This window comes from Ciconia boyciana, chromosome 15, assembly GCF_034638445.1.
Source record: "Ciconia boyciana chromosome 15, ASM3463844v1, whole genome shotgun sequence".
NCBI lineage: Eukaryota > Metazoa > Chordata > Aves > Ciconiiformes > Ciconiidae > Ciconia > Ciconia boyciana.
In genome coordinates, this window is record NC_132948.1 from 16,551,174 (window position 1) to 16,570,429 (window position 19,256).

Sequence of the window (19,256 nt, forward strand, 5' to 3'; positions counted from 1 at the left end):
CAGGAACCGTTTGACCTTCCCTATAAAACATCTGAGGAGGTTTTTGTTCTGTACAAATATGAAAAACAACATCAGGGATGCTTTAGGAAATATTTTTCCAGGTTCTTTCCTAAATTATTGTCACATAATTAATTTGATACATGACAAGTTTGTTTTTAAAAAACCCACCCACCGTACTGTGCAAGCGCTACACCAAGTGGCCGAGTCAGATGCGAGCAGTAGTTACCTTTTGGCATGACTCGACTGCTGAAGCTTGTCCCGTCGGCGTTTGGCGACCCAAGTTCCTGCTACGGGATAACAGAGAATGAAAAAACCCGAGAGGAGACCCGCAGAAAGCGGCTGACCTTCCAGAGCACAGTTAGACCTGCGAGTGCCATCTAGTGACTGATGCGATTTTATTCACATGCAGGGATAAGCCTGACGGCAACACTGGTTGTTTAATCCCAGATCTCAGCTTTTTCTGTAGTGTGACCATATTTTGATGGATATTTTTTAACCTTACTTTTAACGTTTAGATTGCTCCATATGTGAACTGATGAATTTGCTCGGATCGCAGTCCTCAGGACGTGACAAAGCTGTTGACTGTGGCATGCATTTTCTGCTAGCTGAACACTGCAAACACAACGGCAGTCTTCCCTGAGTTAGTTCTGTATTGCAAATGAAAAAATACATATTTTGCAAATTCCATATTTTTAAACGAACAGCATTAAACCCCAAATTTTCTTTTAAATTCAAGGGAGTTTTAAATGGAGAAATAAATAGAACTACTAAAAGACTTCTAAATAAGGAACCTTTCAATTGTGTAAAATGTATGGAGATAAGGAAGTGTCTCAGCGGTTCTATGAAAGCTTTAAAGACAACACTGAGTTCAAATTAAAACCACATTCAGACCACTACCTACAGATGTCATTGTACCAGGATACTTAAGAAGTCTAAACCCCAAATCTCCCTGAAAATAAAACCATGCCACAAAGCCTTTGAGAGCAATTTTTATTAGGGTAGCAGAATGGAATTGCAGAAAGCCTATACCAGTACTCCCAGGTGTAGTTTCACCAGTACGTTGTTTTTATTTTGGATATTAAACTGCACGTTTAGAATTCAGCATGGCTTAGGGAACCAGAGAGAACAAGAGCTTGATTTCCTGAGTTAACATAGGACTTCATACTTTGATTTTTTTTTCTCCTCAGACTTCAACCATACAGAACAGTATTTGATCTCTGTCTTTTTTCAGAGGGCTGCCTACAAACCAAAGCCATTGCTTAGGTTACACAGCTCGTAGTTTAGAAACTGAACTATGAAGAACACACAAAGAACTGATAGCAATATCTGTCTTCTATGTGACCTTTACAGATGAAATCGGAATAGCTGGTACACGCTGGTGTAGGCCTGTACTGGAGTTCCTCGAATTACACAGCCCTTCCAGTTCCCCTTCAATGGCATCCAAGTCACACCAATTCAAATAAACAGTCTTTGACCTGAGGCTTACAACCAGAAAGTATACTATTTAGTAGTAACAAGGGCAGCAAACTAGTGCTACAGTTTTGTTTTAAATAAAAAGAAAATTTAGAGAATGGCAAGTTTCCATGCCGACAGACATGATCAAAAGGTACAGTGTGATGCGGAAGTTACACACACTTCAGTTTGACAGATAATTTGGCATTATTTTATTATGAATCCGAGTGAGCGTGAATGAAACAAAATCAGTACCAACTTTCTGCAAATGAAGACACAAAGATGTGAGAATTTGGTAATAGACAGTGCTCTCACAAGCCTGAAAACACTTAGGAAATGCAAGTTTCCGTAAATAAGGTGAACGTGGTTTAACTTTATTTACCTGCCAAAGAATCTGTCTAAGAACACTTAAACATAAAATTTCTTAGCTCCCTAACTTATAAAAAAAAAAAAAATTACTTTCAACAGAGGTGAGGTACTGGGCTGTCATTGTTTACACTAAATCAGAAATGAAAGCCGGATGAGAGGGATGAATGAAGAAATAGCAAATATACAAGACATTAAAACCAAAAGAGACCTACCGCTTGACACACTAGCTCTGAAAGGTTGCAAAGGCAGAGGCTGTATTAAAAGTGAGTTTAGGAGTACAGACAACCATCTGGGCCTGAGGGATTTTCCAATTCAACTTCCTGCACATCAAAACGATATGTACTCCCAGATACCCAAGGATTTCTGGAGACAAATCTGTTTGCTCAATAACATACCCAAGTTCGAAAGGCGGGGGAGAGGCGGCAGTTTGATTGTATGGCAGTTTGACTGTGGAGCTATGATCATACTTTAGACTGGGGAAAAAAGGCAGGAGAAAAGCAGACACAGTAAAGGATGCTCAATTCTGAACAGAAAGGGCTTCCTTCAGCATGCGTAGGTGTGCCCTGGAGCAACAGGAAAACAGCTCTGCCTGATTAAGTTAGGATGATAGAATGATACTTGAGGCACTCATTAAATCATCTAACCTGTGTGTTTTTAGAACATAGGAACAGCAGTAGTGAAGCGTGCTCTATTACAGGTTATTGCTTAATCCTCTTATACCATTTTCAGTAAGAACTGTACAGCAATTGGGCTGGGAAGTGGCAGGAGTGCCATCCCATAAAACACAGATGTTTCTTAAGCATTCTGATGGACAGATGTTCTAAGATGACTAGCAGTGCTGTCAGATTTAGTGCCTGACTTCAAAATTAACATTTCCAAAACACCAATTTATCACAGTTTATCGCTTTGGTACCTCTTGGTCCCCAATGTCTGAAACGTCTAAGCCGGTTGCAATGTTGTTCTGTGCACATTTCCCTAGCTACTCTGCATAGGTATTAAGAACAGACAGGAAAGAAGTTTGTAATCACATTCCACTACTCATTTGCTACAGAATTTTTTTTCCAAAGTTTTCCAAAAGCAGGACATAAGCCATCTTTTAATTCAATGACGCACACAAAAACTTGGGTTTCCCCGTTTAATAAACATTTTGTGGTAACATCAGCCAGATTTACATAAGACCTGGACATTATTTCTGATTGTTTTTGTGGGGTTTGTTTGTTTTTTGTTTATTATGTTACAAACTGAAGTTAAGGGGAACTTGCAACAAGTCCCACAAAGCACAGTGCAACATTGAAGAAGAGAAGTAAACAAAACTGCCAAACACTCAATCATTTTCTGCCAGAACTGGGATATTTTTTCTAAGACATCAGTTTGGGGAGGGGAATAAAAGTCAATGAAGAATTAACTGAACTCAAGATAGTGGGAACTGCAAGGGAAAATAAGAAATGACAGCCACAACCTTTTCAATTTAAGGGCAGAATATAAGTCTAAGATATTTTTGATAAATTCTGACAAGAAAAAGAAAACAGCATACTTTAAAGTATATTGAAGCAGTGATTTTTAAACAAAGAAAGCAGAACTAGAACATCTTAAATTTTAATCCTTTCTTTACAGGTTACCTAGCCCACTTTTGATTAAGAAAACTGTAGAAAGTTAGTAACAGCCACAAGTTAACATCGAAAGGTGGCACTTGTCAATTTTCCATAGAGTCCTGCTTTACGGGGTGTCTCAAATGCACTGCTCCGATCTTCTATCATACGTTGCTGACATCAATTGTGTCAGATTTTAGTCCACTGGTCGCTTTTCACCATATTTCTTTGTAAACTCTTCAGCGTTCTTACAGAATTTTTTACGGTCCTTAGAGTATTCTTCAGCTAGGTCAGCCCGAAGGGGATGCTCGGGCTGTGGATCATTCACCAGTGCTATGAGGGACTGGATTACTGTCAAAAGAAGTATAAATACCATCAGAGACTAAGATGGTTAATTTTTAAAAATCAAAACATAAGCAAAATTCCCCAGTAAGAAAAGAGCTTTAACTGCGTTTAAATACATCCCCATAGATCTAGGGCCTTTTCACAAGCAGAACATGAGTAAGCTATAGCAATATGCCAAGACTTAGTTCAATGACCATGAATGAACACCAGAAAATCGTATTTGTAAACAAAACCAACTTGAATAGAGACCAAAACGAACTACAAATTATTTCCCTTGTAACTGGCATCCTGTCTGAAATACTCTCCTATGGCTAAGAAAGAAACTAAGTTTCAGAGACAGGCTGATCTAAAAGAGATTGGGTAAAGATGGAATTTCCACTGTGAGACATTGTTTCCTAGCACCCCTCACAATGATGCCCTTGTAACCGGGCCTGCTCCTGGAAACCGCTTTTTCAGCTGTATTCTTCTATGACTCTTACTTCCCCTATAAACAGCAGACAATTCTTCCCTTGCCTCTAAACTGCCAAATGCATCCACCAGTAGAGACACACCGGGCTAACAACTGGATAAGAACTGCAAGATGCTTTTCACCCCGCTGTTTACAGCCACGTCATCAACGTTCCCCTCTCACTTTCAAAGGGGACATCATTCTTTAATAACTGAACTGTACTTGTATTTACACAGTGAACCTCACATGCTACAATGACATTTATCACTACATTCTCCTCATACACATTCTCACGACCATTTAAAGCTAGCTAGGTCACAACAATCAGTTCTCATATCCATCTGCTAAAAGGTGCGTGCATAACTGGGCAAGTCTACAGGGCGCGGGTACGCAGAAAAAGCATTTCACTATATGACAATATTAATAATATTCTGTTTGAGGTAAGTTTGGGCTACCCAGAGTAAAACAAAGCAGCACCCCAGAGTTTTTAAAGCAAGTATAACAAAACTCTGTTAACTTAATGCATTGCATGCTAGAGCCAGCTGCCTCCCCTGAACACATGTGGACTGCCAACACCTATGCCATCCAGCAGCAGGGAGTCCCACAGCTCGGCTACGTGTTGCGCGAAAAGTCAGAGTCTGGCGTTTGTTCTGAAACGGCTACTTAGCAGTTTAACCGGAGTCTCCCTAGTTTTGCAACGTAAGGTCTTACAATACTTATCGCTCCCATAGATGCTAGAATACCAGGGTGGTTTCTTTCGGAGCATCAATCCTTTCATGCTCATACTCTTTTCCACCCTTACCCGATAGGAATGGGGAACACACCTCGAAACAAATACTCAAAATCTAGAGAAGTACGCCTGTTGCTGTATTGCTAAACAAGAACAATTCTCACCACAAATCAAAGTTTAAACTGTGACAAACTATCTAAGGAATGTGGAATCGATAGTAGCTTACTTCACAGGAACTCACCAGTCCTGGACTTACGACAACTGTCATCATATTAATGACTACTGATGAAACCAGCATCCATACTGCACATGACAATCCCTTTTCACTCGGTAACACACGCTAAAACACTACAGAGAAAGTGTTGCTCTGTTATTAAGGTTATTTAACACACAAGCCAGAAAAAATTAGGATTGTTATAAGAGGAGTTGCCTCAATATCCACAGCATTTTAAAATCGTACTGTCACAACAGTCTGTTTTAATATTAAGCATAAATTAATAAAAAATACAGCAGTAAGATGCATGTTTAGTACATGACAGGTGAGTTAATGATTTATGATTAACCTAATCTCTCCACTTTCTTGACACCTGACTGATCAAAACCAATCACTTTGATGCTGTACTAATAGCATTGCATTATTTCCTTGAGAAAGGCCCAAGTAGCAAACACACTGAGGTTTATTTTTCAGTGCAGAAGAGTGCTGGAGAAAAAGGAATAGACACTTAAGCAGGGCTGCAATAACATTGTTGCAGGTTCATACAACGATGTAGTAACAACAGACGTTGACACTAAAACGACTTCTTGAAGAATGAGCCAAAAGACAAACAAAAGACCACAAAACAGCAGAAATTGAGACATTTGCAATATTTTGGTACCCAGGGTTCATTCAAAATTCTGATTTTAGCATAGTTCTTATTCATTCTCTCAGATGAAAAGGGAACTGCTACTTCTCAGGGAGACACTGACTATTTCCTGCATGCTGACAATTACTTCAATAGTTGCAACTAATGCCAGCTGCTTTTCCAGCTACGTAGAGGCATGTCGTTCCTTCACTGAACTAGAGAAGGCTCATAAGATGAAGACAACTGCTAAGGTGTTAATGGAAACCTTCTACATGTTGTTTCCATTTTACCTCTCCCAAGGATCTTTGTCCTGTATAATCTGGGATAAATCAACACCAGATCGTAAGATCTTCACTGACCTATTAGAGTTCTTTTTGCTGCCACCTCCACTTTCCCCAACATCAAAATGCTCGATCTTTTCCAACACAACTACAGGAATTTTCCTATTTTGTCTTTGGGGCAAGATCATGCAAACTGGAAGTAGTTTTATTAGCATACAGAAGTACACAGAAAAAAAATCTTAAGTACAGCTTTGTTTACTATCAGGAACACAGTTCAAGTGAAAACAACCTTAAAGAGGAGTCTGGAAGAAGGAAATACTTTCCCCTACAGAGCAAGATACTTCGGTGTCACTGAATCTCTTGCACTGGACTAAACTGCTACTCATTTGAACTAATATTATTAAAAAATACGCAGTTTTTGCAAGGATGTTTGCTCTTTCTATATGTACAATAATAAATGCTTAATATCATGCTAATCATTACCTGCCAGGAAACATGAAATTCTCACTCCAACAACTAATGGAAGCAACAGAAAAAACCTACTCAGATCACACACTGAGTCTGCCACAGAACCTGATGAAACTTTTTGCCTTAAAATCTTTAAATTCTTATCCAAAGACACTCTACACAGTAAGCCTCACAGCAGTGCTCTTTTAAGAACTGAGTTAATTTGTGTTATGACTTCACATTTTGTTTATGACTCCCTCAGTATTTCAAACCATATGTTCGAATCACTGAACCACATGGCAGAGACTATAGAATATACAAAGCCTTGAGGTTTTAGAGCCTTTCTTTCAAACATCTAGGAATGTACTGAACACCTCTGGATTATAAAGTCACTGTTTAAAAAGAAACACAGAATAACCCCCACGCAAACTACCACCGGAATTCTTAAGTATGCTGAGGACACCACCTTAATAAACTCTTCAGTCAGGAAGAGTTTTGTGGCTTCCTGGAGGTGGACATGCCACATGTCAGTGTCATTACCTCACGTTCCAAAAAAAATGAGATGCCAAGAGAGCTGCACGCTGTGCTCACAACACAAACCTTACGACAATGAATATACCGTAAGAGCAGTGACCAGCTGACAAGCTGAAACACTATTAGCTTTACATTTAAACACAATACAAAGTTTATCGATATCCAGTTCTTTCTCCACAGGGTCCTACCTTGGTCAGTTTTGGTTGCTGGCTTCCAGTTTTCAGCACTAATTACTGGCAGACAAACCTGCCCCTTTTCATCGATGTTAGGGTGATAGATCTTTGTTTTAAATGTAATCTTAGGAGGTTTGAATGGATATTCTGCTGGGAAGTTGATTTCGATTCTGAAGGCTCCTTTATCATATGGAGGATTGTCCTGCAACAAGACAGCAGAATGTCAAGAATCTGGCATGTTCTAATGGATACAATTAAGAAAAAGCACACTCCAGACTTTGCTCCATCAAATGACCTCTCTTAAAGGCACTTTCTTCCAACACACACTGCCATGTCTATGTGTCAGGAAACATCAAAACCTATTTGGTAAGAGAGAGGCAAGACCACCTCTACAACATTTGTATTCACCCTGGAAAAAGCAGATTACCATTGTTCTGAAGCTGGCTGACAGTTCTACTGGTAAGAAAGCATCCAATCCTATTTACTCCAAGCTCAAGGTCCTATCTAATAAGTAGTTTTATTCACAACTTTGTATTTCAAAAAACATTGTAAACCCTTTCCAAGATACAAACAGGAAGCCTGACAAGGAAAACTGGTTTCTCTAAACCTAGTTATCACACATGTCTCACAACATGGTGGTACGAACAGCAAAGCAGTTTGATTTGTCACACTTCCCTATGTGTTCCGAGAACATTTTTGTGCTGACTACACAAAAATCTGCTGAGCATTCATTGGTGCTAAGTATAGATATTCACTGCGTCTGCTGATGAGGACATTCTGAATTTGTATGCAGTTTTAGCACCCACTCTTATCAGATCATTTCTGGAGGAGCATGATGAGAGAACCGTGAAGTAAGCAAAGTAGTTCTTCATGCTGAAACAGAAAAAACAATGCCCAGAATCTCATTTCGAAAACCTGTGAGACTATTGACACTGCTTCAAATATTAACTGCAGAAGAAAGGCAGAAGAAAAAACAAACCATTGCTACATTTAAACCTCATGAAAATACCATTCTGCCCCGAAAACAGTATCTATGGCATGAAGCTTTTCCAAACACTCTGGGAACAAGAATCAAAGGATGAGAGTTTCCAGTTGGTGTGAAGTATAATCACACATTCTTCATTAGCAACCAGACCATTCCCTGCAATCAAACCCACTCCAGAAGTTAAAAAAGGTTTACCAATACTTGGGGATGGGGAGTGTTCTATTAAAGTATTATTCAACAGAAAACATTTAATTTTAGTTTCATCCATATGGAGAAGGCTGGGTGTGTATTTCTAGGAAATACAGCATAATTTTTGCAGTCAAGGGAAGAGGTAACTAGAGTGGCTTTAAAATAACTTTTTATCCAAGCAATCCTAAAAGCTTTAGAAGTTTAACAAATAACTTTTTGGTGGTGGTGGTAACTTCAGCAGTTAGTGCCCTCTCCCCCCATGGCTCACTTGTTCTTACCTCCATCACATGCTATAATTTGTGAGGACGTTCAGTGAGCTGATACGGGAACTGACCTGGCTTAAAAATGTCCACTTTCTGCTTGACTCTGTCAGAACAGTTCTTCGCTATAAGTCACCAATAAGTTGAACCAAAAACATATGTAAAGGGTTGCTTGTGTTTTAAATAGACAAAACGCAGAGTATTCAAGCAATTCATTTCCAATAATTTGTTATATTTATTTTGGCACTGACAAGGGAGAGAGTCAGAATCGTAAATACTAAACACAAATGACAAACACGACTCACTTTCACCTGGAGTATTTTTGCTCTGCAAAAGTTTGTCCACAGCAAGCAGTTTTGATTAAGTGAAGTGGAATTCATGGTACAGCAACAGTACACCTCTTACAAGAACAAGGAGCCTGGGGTAGATAGTTTTGTTTTGAAGTTGAAATCAAACAACTAGTGTACCTTTTCAACACAGAGTACATAAACTACCTTATTCTACAGTGTAGAACAGGAAAAGAAGTTGACAAGCTATCTTCAATCTGCTTCTCAGTTGAGCAAACACCCTTAAAAATGAACAGTTGCTCCGAGGAACAAAATATGTTACATACAACAAAAACTTTTAAAGCAGTATCTTTCACAGTAATTCTGTATGAACACTGTTAAAAATATTAACCTTAGTATCTTTCACACCTTCATTGAGAAGTTGACCAAAATAATGCCTAGTTATAGAGTTTAATAATCAGTAACTGATTAGTCCTAAGGTAGGAGTAGTATGTCTTTAAACCCTAAGCAAGACCATTTTCTAAAACAGAAACAGCATGGAAAACTTGAAAAGCAAAAACTCACAAAAAAAATTAAACTTGCAACCAGCTTGTATATTACATTTTTAAGCCATTAACTCCAGCATTGCAACAGCTGAAAAAATTATGCTAAGACTAAAGCATCTTCTATAGCATACCCTCAAAATAATAAACTATACTACTCCTTGAACACGTACAACACAATGATTAATTACTATAGGAAGTATAATTTCATGACAAAATTCCCTCTTAACTATACCAGTAGTGAATTTAAGGCTACTTCCCTTGTAACAGGGCACATTATAAACCAAAAGGCAGGTATGAAGCCCAGTTCACTGCATCAATGTTTGAACACTTGTGATGTTGTGAACCTTTGCAAAACAAACACTAAGCTCATACTCTGGTGAGCAGAAACTGTTAAAAATAGATGTCATACACCACATACTGCTAATTTTAACAGGAATAAACAAGTATTTTGGTATTTTGCTTTATTAGTCATATTTACCAGCCTTATACTGCTTCAGGGTATTATCAAAACAGTAAACTGTTACACATGAACCACAAATATCAGCGGCCTATTTAAGTGTATTGTTTCTCAGCTCTGTCAAATTTTAACGTTGAATCCTGCTTGCTTTATTTGCAAGAGCAGCCTCAACCACTCAATGGAATTACTTGCAGGAATATAAGTAAACAGAGTAAACGAAATGCATTCTGCAGTATTTAAAGTGCAAAGGCCTAGCCATTATCTCAGCCCGCGTGATCTGAATTTGGGAATGGTCTCCAACTAACAAAGCAGAGGCACTGCTAAAGAGATGTTTCAAAGTCTTATAATAAAAAGGCAGATTTACATTGTCTGGGGGACCTTTTAGGTAGCACCCAAGGCAAAGCTGAACTGATGCCCTAGTGGCACAGCCTCTGGTGCTGCAGACTTAAAAGCGGCTCATGTAACAAAGGGAACATGGGCCATGGCAGTCGAAGATAAAGGAGGTGAAAATCCAAGTGACTTCAACCAAGGAATTCACCATACTAGACTTCCTGCTTTCCCCTTCATGACAAATCCCTCTCTATTTGACTCATACAGTGGTTATCTACTTATATTAAATGTTCTCTTAAAAGATTATAGTGCTTTAATTTTTTAAAAGTGGGTTTTTTTGCATTAATTAATGCCTAAATAAATAGACTTTCTTTTAAAGAACTCAATTCTGAAAAATCCAAACCTTTTCCTTGCATCAAACATTTTCCAATACTCAATTTTATCCTAGAAATAAATCTACTCAATTTAAAAAAAACCACAAACACAACTATTAAGAGAGTAAACAAAGTATTTCATACCTCAGGTTTTTTTTTTTTTTCTATGATGATGTCGGTTTTGTACTGTAAGCTTAATGTAATAAACTACAAACTTCATTTGCTTCCCCTTCCAACCACTCTCCCAAATAACCCAGTGCCCTCGCTGAGTCCACAGCCCTTGCCGGCTGCAGCCGTGTGTTGGGCCAGGCCTACAACTGTGACGCATCCAGGCAGGTATTGATCAGAGACGTCTAGAACACCTTTCCATTACATATGGATTTTTCTTCACACTAGTTATAAGAAACACCTACTAACATTATCAGACTTCGATAAAACAAAACACAGAAGACACTCAAATAAAAGCAGACAGGAAGATTACACTATTTGCTAAAGATTACACAAGATGTCTGAAGAGAGACAAGAATTAAATCCAGGACTACACTTCACCCCCAAGTATGTTTAGATAGATTATACTGCAGCATCTTAAACATATGTTGTATTTATAAACTACTAGCTTCTGCACTAACCCACAACTCCGAAAGATGGCTTTTATAATAATAAAAGAGATTCTTGTCAGGGTGCAAAAATTATCTAATGGTCACCAGCAGCGTTACTAAACCATGGATTTATGAGATACAAGTGATCCTCATTTTATTTTAAAGCTCATTAGAATAAGGAGTTGTCTATACTCACAGGAACAATAAGCCCTTGCCAGGTCAATAAATTAGCTTCATCAACCTGGATATTACGGAAGTTTTTCATTCCACATTTGCGGATTTCTTCAAGCTCCTGAAAAGCAAGCAAAGTGTAAGTTAATAACAGTATTAAGCAAGATGCTCATATTTATTTTTCAAAATGCTTAAAGGTCAATGTGGGTTTCTTTAATGTTAAAGAAGCTTGAGGTTTTAGCGGTGGCAACCCACACAAATAAGAAAGGAAATTTTGCACCTGCAAGAAGTAAAATTCTCTGAGACGAGGTATTAAAAAAACGTTATTTTTTGATATGTCAGGAAAATACAAAAATGCCTTGTTATTAACATCATTACAGACACAATGAAGTAGAAGTATTGAAAAAGTGCATTTAAAAATTTATATCTCAAATGCAAATCAGTGCCTTTGGTAACAGACTATTGATAACTCTGCAAAGCAGACATACAGCGCATCTTAGGGCTTGTCTGAAGGAAAACAGTGATTTGGAAGAAATATTTCCTAACAGTTTTAAACACAAAGTCACTGAACAGGCCAATTATTTCAACTGAAAAACTAACAAATTCCTGCATTACCAACTTAAATTGATGCAAACCCAGAAAAATATCAATCTAAGCCAAACTAGCCTTATCTAGACCAATAATTTGAGAAGATACAGCTTTATCTCTGTTTTGTACCTCAAAGTTAACAGTGTACGTTAAAATACCTCGCTCTATAGCTGTATCACTCTTGAACAAGGTATCTTTGTGCACCAGTCAATGACCAGTCAAACCATTTTCGATCAGCTAGTGATCCAGGTATCACCAAAACAACTATTTAGGCATTTTAATATTTATCAGCCCTAGTTTAGCAACTGATGTATCAGCCCTAGTCTAGCAACTGCTTCCTGTTTCCAGAACAGTGTTTTGAGCAGCTTGCTCGCTACCCATACAGAACCGTGAAGCCCTGGCAAACCACTACTCCACAGCATGTAAAAAGGATAAATCCCATTCCACACTAGATGCTACGCGTCAAACATCGGGAACAAAATAAGCTAATTAACAAGTATGTATTTAAGCATGAATAAACATGCACCACAAGTGCCTTCACTCTAAAACAAGGGAAGGAAAATGGGCTTAAGACAATTTTCTAGTTACTGTATTAAAAACATTATACATATGACAGAAATCTCCCCCATAATGTCCTAGTGGGAGTGCAGCTTCCCTGCAGAAGCTTTTATCACAGGTTCAGATGATAGCATTACACTGCTTCTGGCCCAGAGAACAATTGCTCAGACACAGAAAAGGGGAGGATGGCGACTCTATAATTCAGGTATGTTATTAAGCTAATAAAACAAATGAGAAAAGCATGGCTTCACGTTACTGGAAAATTAAACACCTACATTTTAGAATTAGATTCAGGTTAAAAAATTGGATGCTGAATTAAGAAATGCAAGAATCCAGTACAGAGATCATTACAAAATTGTAAAACTTTTATGAAAGCAAACAAATATGCAAATTGCTCCCCATTTTCCCTCAAGTCCACCACATGAGAGAAGGAATTAAAGAGCCTAGAAGACACTCAAGAACTAGCAGAAAATGATTCAGGACATCTTCCTCTTTAAACTGACATGTGAAGCCTTTGCGGGAATTCACTTTCAAAATCAAAAAAGTGGTAAATTAGTGCAGTGTATCAGGACTATATCCTGTGCTTCTCCTGCTGCCTTGGGTCCTGCGATAGTAACTCACAATTGAAAAAGGGAATAGATGGGGATAAACCAGGCAATTCTTTTCCTCACACACAGGCATGACTGCAAAGGCCACAGAGAATCAAGCGTACCTTAGCAGAGGGCTTGCCTGAACTACGCGCTTCAGACAGGTTCCAATTTATGAGAAATTACTTTTCTTATACTAGAAGTGTTTCAGATTTCATACTCCACTCCAAAGTAATCAATTCCACGTTAGACTTATTTACAAATAGCTTTTTTTCATACTGCTATCCCCACAAATCCAATGTAATACCATATTTGCAAGTCAGGCTTTTAGCGTCTAGTGCATCAGAAGTGTTAAGAGATTCAGCGTTCACAATTTAAGGGTTGGGGACGGTTGTATTGTATTTTTTTTTTTCCCCTGGCAATGGCCAAACCCCATAATAAAGCTCTAACTGCCTCAGAGGCACAGAGGCAGACACAACTACAGTATACATGTACTGTTAAAAAAGTGAATGAGCCACTAAATTCTTTCAAACAGCACAGATTAAAAGTTAATACTGCATTTAACATCGGCTTGAGCAACTCCAAAGGGACAAAAATTACTTTATGAGGTAAAAGAATATAGTCCAGATATTTATTTCAAAATAATACTTAAGAGTCTAGGCAGACAGTAAATAGATTAATTCCTTTCCTTGTCCTCCACCCCTTAATTTTGTCAAGTAACATAATTAAAGGAGCACAGGAGGAGTGTAGCTAAAGCTTACAAGACTGCAGTAAGAATTTCAATCAGTCTTTCATTCCCCACACTGGTATCAACCTTGCACGTGACCTTGCTGCATTGGTTTCCCTGTTCGTAAAATAGAAATGTCTTCTTATTTCACGGGGCTCTTGAGACATGATGTTTGTAGTGTGGATACGTTCAGAGAAAGTGCTATATGCAGCACACGAAATGGAGACAATGTTGTTTCAGGGGTGGTATCTGATCTTCAGGTATAGTGCTGAAGGTAGTCATAAAAGTACATACTAACTCTCATATACATCAGTAGGGAGTTACATTTTTGATTTTCAATGTTGTGTAATCATTTGTGCTGTTCAAAGCAAAACCCAAATGTTTGAAATTAAAAATAAAAAGTAAGTGGCATCACCTTAAAATGTAGTAAGTATCTTAAAACCCCTGCAACTGCAACTGTTTTGCCCACGCATCTTTCAAGTTTTGGGACTTCTCTAAAATAACCAAGCCAGATAGGGAAATGCAGTGAAGACAAACACTTGTAAAAGTGTAATCCAAGAACAGGGGAATAAGTGTAAGAGCTCATACTGACTTCAGTAACTTCTGCATCAAGCCCAAAATGCTATTAAATGCATAAAGAAAAGCAAAAGTCTACTGAAGTAACTCTAAACGATATTTCTCTACTGTTTACAGTTTATGTTTACCTCTGTATAAATACATTCTGAGAGAAGTGCGATGAAAAGTTAAACAGGCTCCAAGACACTGATAAGGAACTGGCCAGTTTTACTTTCTGAATCTCATACAGTACAGACAACTGTTAAAACACCTTAAGATCAAATTTAATTTATTAAAAAAACCCACAAAACCAACCAAAAAACCAAAGAGATTCTAGCTCTTATAAGAACTGTTATCAAGTTTCCACTGCAACGTTACAACCCTGTATATTCGCATGTCTTATTTACTGAGTAATGCTACTTATTGGCAAACTATTTTCATTTGATTAAAAATCTTTTTGTCAATTCTCAGTTTCAAAAAGGGAAAATGAATCTGTATTCTCACTTCTGCATGAGGACAATCATACATGGCTCAAAACCGCATTTCCCTTCTTACTGATAACCAGTGTCTGGATCAATTTAGAATCGTTCTTCAAATATCGAAGTTGCTTCAAATGCCTTTATTTGGAAGGGCTATGCTGTTTACAAGACCACAGCACGCTGGAGATTGCAGGCCATCTACAGCAGGTACCCGCGTGTGGCCTCGCGTTTGTATTTATTTATTTTATCACGGAGCTCAACAGTTGCATAAATGTTTGACTATGCAGTTATGGAAGCAGAGTAAAAACAATAAGATTAAAATAACTGTCTACGTACCTTGCTTCATACGTGAAGTGTTATTTACTCTTTAAATCTATTTTTAATTTTTAATACTAAAGATACTTTTGAACATTTTAAAACCAGGTAACAAAAGCGCAGCTCTTACAGGCACCTTAGCTCAATCATATTGCAGATCGACACAGACGGGAGCAGCTCCGCTTGTGGGGCAGGACAGCCTTCTCACACACTACCTACAAACGCCTGTTGACGGTGCACCTTGGTACCACGGGCCACTACACCACCAGGTACGTGCTATGACTCCCCAGCGCCCAAACAGCCTTCCCTTTGCAACTACCCACCACCTCTCCACACGGCATTTAGCTAGGGATCTCGTGTGGAAAACGGCTTGTTTTACATTAGTGGGCGGCAACTGTGAAAAGCATTTCTCTGAAACCTCTGGCATGTCTCTTGGAGATCTGTGTTCCCAATCATACATGTTTGGAGACAATTTGCTTTTTACGAGAAAGGGTCGTGGAGCAAAGTAGCGCCCTTAAAAGAGAAGCCTTAGATCCTTTCCTAAATATAATTACTCCATCTTTGCCTGTTTTTACCCTGAGAGATCGTCCATGACAACATATCCTTGACAAAGACTGCTTCATTCCCACCTCTCACGTTTCCTGAGGAGTCAAGATCTGACATTGGTGGCTCTGTGAAGAGGTGTAATGGTGGCTCATAGATCAAAACTCCACCTCCGATGTTGCTGGAATATGATTCATTAGCTACATTTATTTCACATTTTTGCTAACCTAGGTGTGCTCCTGGAAAGGACACACCTCCACTGATTTTTTGTAAATCAGCAGAGAAAACTTCAATTAGACTATTTGATGGCATAAAGCTCTGCAAAAATAGGCCATAAATAAGGTCTTTGGCCTAGGAAACGTAACTTGCTCAAACAGAGCCTGAAATAACAAGACAATCTCATTCTTGCTATAACTTGACTTAATGTTTAAAATTGAACTGTACAAGTACAATGGCAAAATTTGTAATGCTTCTTTCACAAGGAGGTTTGCAAACTGAAGGATACAAATGGCTTCCACACTCTGAAAAGGACGCCCATTTCCACCCAGAAGGTGGAAACTATACTTATACTCCCAGTTTTCTACCAGCAGACAGTGCATTATTATGAACTTACTACATCCAGCCTCTCTGAGCCACTGTGATTAATATGAATAACTATGATGCATGACACAAGTCCAGAAAAAATGCAGCACTTCAAAATGTTGGCAAGACCTTAAGGAAATGGGAATTGCTTTATTTTATGTGACCTACAAAAGGTTCAAAGTTTATTCTCAGTTACCAAAGACAAACTTGATACTTAGCTCAAAGACAGTTAATGCTCATCCTGAATTATTTTAAACATAACTGACACACTGAAAAACTCTATTTCCTTTCACTATAATCACTCATGGTTCTACGACCCCGAGAAGGGCACACTGCAGACTCTTCTCTATCGCAAAACTTCAACAGTGAAAGACTTCTTAGCCTTCACAAGCCGTGTGACACAGCATCCCACAGCTCTTGAACCAGCATAAAAACCGCACACAGCGTGCACAGCCCACAAACATCAGGCAATAAAAACTAAAGTAAAAATGTAAGAGGGAAGTTATCAATGCCTCCTTCCTTCCTACACCACTCCCTCTGAAAAGCAACTGCCACACCGTTATTCTAGAAAGGGAGGAGGCCACGTTGTCAAACCCCATTTTTACGGCATTTTAGTGAAAGATTAAAGCACTAACGTTTTAGAAGTATAGTGGAACTGGTGGGGGGGCTGAAAAGCAAGAGGCACTGCAGATATGAAGAACAATTTTTCTTGCCTTTCAGATTTTAATGTTCTATTTTAAATTTTAAAAGGAAAAATAATTGGAAATATATTTTTTCCTCCCAGAGTAATAGCAATGTGCTTTTGAACAATTAATGGATTTTTTCAGAACAGGCAGAAAAGCTGCCTTACAAAAAGATAAAATTAAATGGTTGTTTACTATCTGAAACTGAGGGGAACCTCATTTGTGTACAAAGTAACAGACATATCTATTACCACATTAAAGCTGTGACAAAACATAACAGCTATCAAAAAACAGAATTGAAAAATGAATGCCATCTCATCAGGATCCCTAAGGACAATTAAAGGTTTACGCCTACTGATTTAATATATATGAATTACTCTGCACACAATGTACTTACTATTTAATTTTTCATCACTCCATAGCACATTTCAAACAACAAAACTAGTCTTATGAAAGCACTGCTGAGCTACTGGCTTCTTCAAAAGTGTCCGAGTTATAATGGTTAATTATGTATCTGCACAATTAAGGAAATGCAACTTAAAAACCTGCCATCTACATGTCCTAGTAAAATCCCAGTCCTGTTAGGGGTCCACATCCTTGAAGCCAGTTGCAAATCCAACATTAAAACACTAAGTTTAACAGAATCACCCATATATCTGTCAAACCCTTGTGCAGGGTTACGTTGCACCCCACAGGGACAGGTTTTTTAATAAGGCTAGAACATCGCTTGACAGTTACAGGGTCTTTCCCCCACGTTTCACAGGACTAGCCTGTAAAGTTCATTGATTTACATTACAGGCACTCTGCATGCAAATACCGTACGGTATTGCCACAGCATTTTACAGATGACTAAGTTTTGTGCCACTATGTATGCATGTCCTGGTAAAGCCCACTGCATACAGTTTGTAGCGTTAACTGGCAACTATATACAACACATAAAACAAACCTGTATGCTTTGGGGACAACGGTTATCATTGTCTTTCTAAGTACCACCTTGCTCCTCAAGCAAAGCGGTCAGAAACATAGTCCCAAGCAGTATTTTACAACAAACTATACGTGCTCTTGGTTAAAACCCAACTGAGGCTGCGTTTCCATTTACAACTACCATCCACGCTTCAGAACAAATAGAGCGAAGACAAAAACATTACCACGTCTGCAGTGAACGAGGAAACTTCTGAACCCAGGTCCATGTTTCGGTGCGATAAACCTCTTACTCATACACGGAAGAGATTACTCTCCGAAAAAACGAAAACGAAATTATCTCGTCCCTGGGCGTTTGGGGAAGGCTCCCCACCAAGGAAAGCGCGGGGGAGCGGAGAACCCCCTCCGCAGGGAGGCCACGGCGCTTCCCCGCCGCCCGGCCGACCCCTCCCCGCGGGCAGGGCCGGGGACCGCGCCGCGGCTGCGGCACCGCCGGCGGCGGGGCGACCCCTCACGCCGCCCCGGGGATTGCCCCGGCCCCGGGCGGGGGCCGAGGACGTCCCGGCAGCGGCGTTTCCTTCCCCCCGGCCCTTCCTCTTTGCTTAGTCACCGCAGGAGCCCCCCGAGGGAGGGGGACGGGGCGGCCCGCGGCGGCCCGCGGCGGCCACCGAGCGCCCCCGCCCAGCCCCAGGCGGCGGCCGGGGGCCGCGGAGCGCTGCCGGGCCCGGGGCGGCGGCGGGGGAGACAGCGAGGCCCCTCACGGCCGCGGCCTAGGTGCCGGCTGCTCCCGTTCCGGTCGACTCCAGCCCGGGGTGCCACCGAGGGGAGGGGAGGAGGCCGTCCCGCCGGGCCACGGCCGGGGAAGCGACCCCCCCGCACCCGAGGGCCGCCGGGGCGGAGGGGGGGTGCCCGCCGCCGCCCGCCCGCCGGCCCTTCCCGGCGCGGCGCTGGCTGTTACCTTCATCAGCCTCCTGCTGGCCGCCATCTTGGCTCTGCTGCTGCCGCCCCACAATGCATGGCGGCGGCGGGCAGGGCGCTAAAGCCCTGCGCTTCCTGGGGCGGCGGGCGGGGGCGGGCTCGGTGCTCCGCTCCGCTCCCCCCCGCTCCCCCCCGTCGGAGCGCTGCCGGGGGGCGGCGGGCTCGTCGCGGCGCTGCCCCCTCAGGGCCGGCCGGCGCGGGAGCCCTGGGGCGCAGCCCCTCCTCGGCGCGGGGCCGCGCTCCTCTCGGCGGCCCGGGCAGCGCCCGTGCGGGCCCACGGCTTCGTCCCGCGGGGAGAGGAGGCAGGGAGCGCCCCGCGCAGCGCTGCCGCGG

General features: G+C 40.6%; 1 protein-coding gene across 1 annotated transcript; it reads right to left on the bottom strand.

Moving 5' to 3' along the window:
- Positions 1-2,937: 2,937 nt before the first annotated feature.
- UBE2L3 (ubiquitin conjugating enzyme E2 L3) lies at positions 2,938-19,051 on the bottom strand. Its single transcript, XM_072880595.1, has 4 exons — positions 18,904-19,051; positions 11,433-11,528; positions 7,226-7,412; positions 2,938-3,761 (listed from the first exon to the last, which is right to left on the bottom strand). Exons 1-4 carry the CDS (start codon positions 18,928-18,930, stop codon positions 3,607-3,609), a joined length of 465 nt encoding a protein of 154 aa, XP_072736696.1. The 5' UTR covers positions 18,931-19,051; the 3' UTR covers positions 2,938-3,606.
- Between the last annotated feature and the right edge of the window lie 205 nt (positions 19,052-19,256).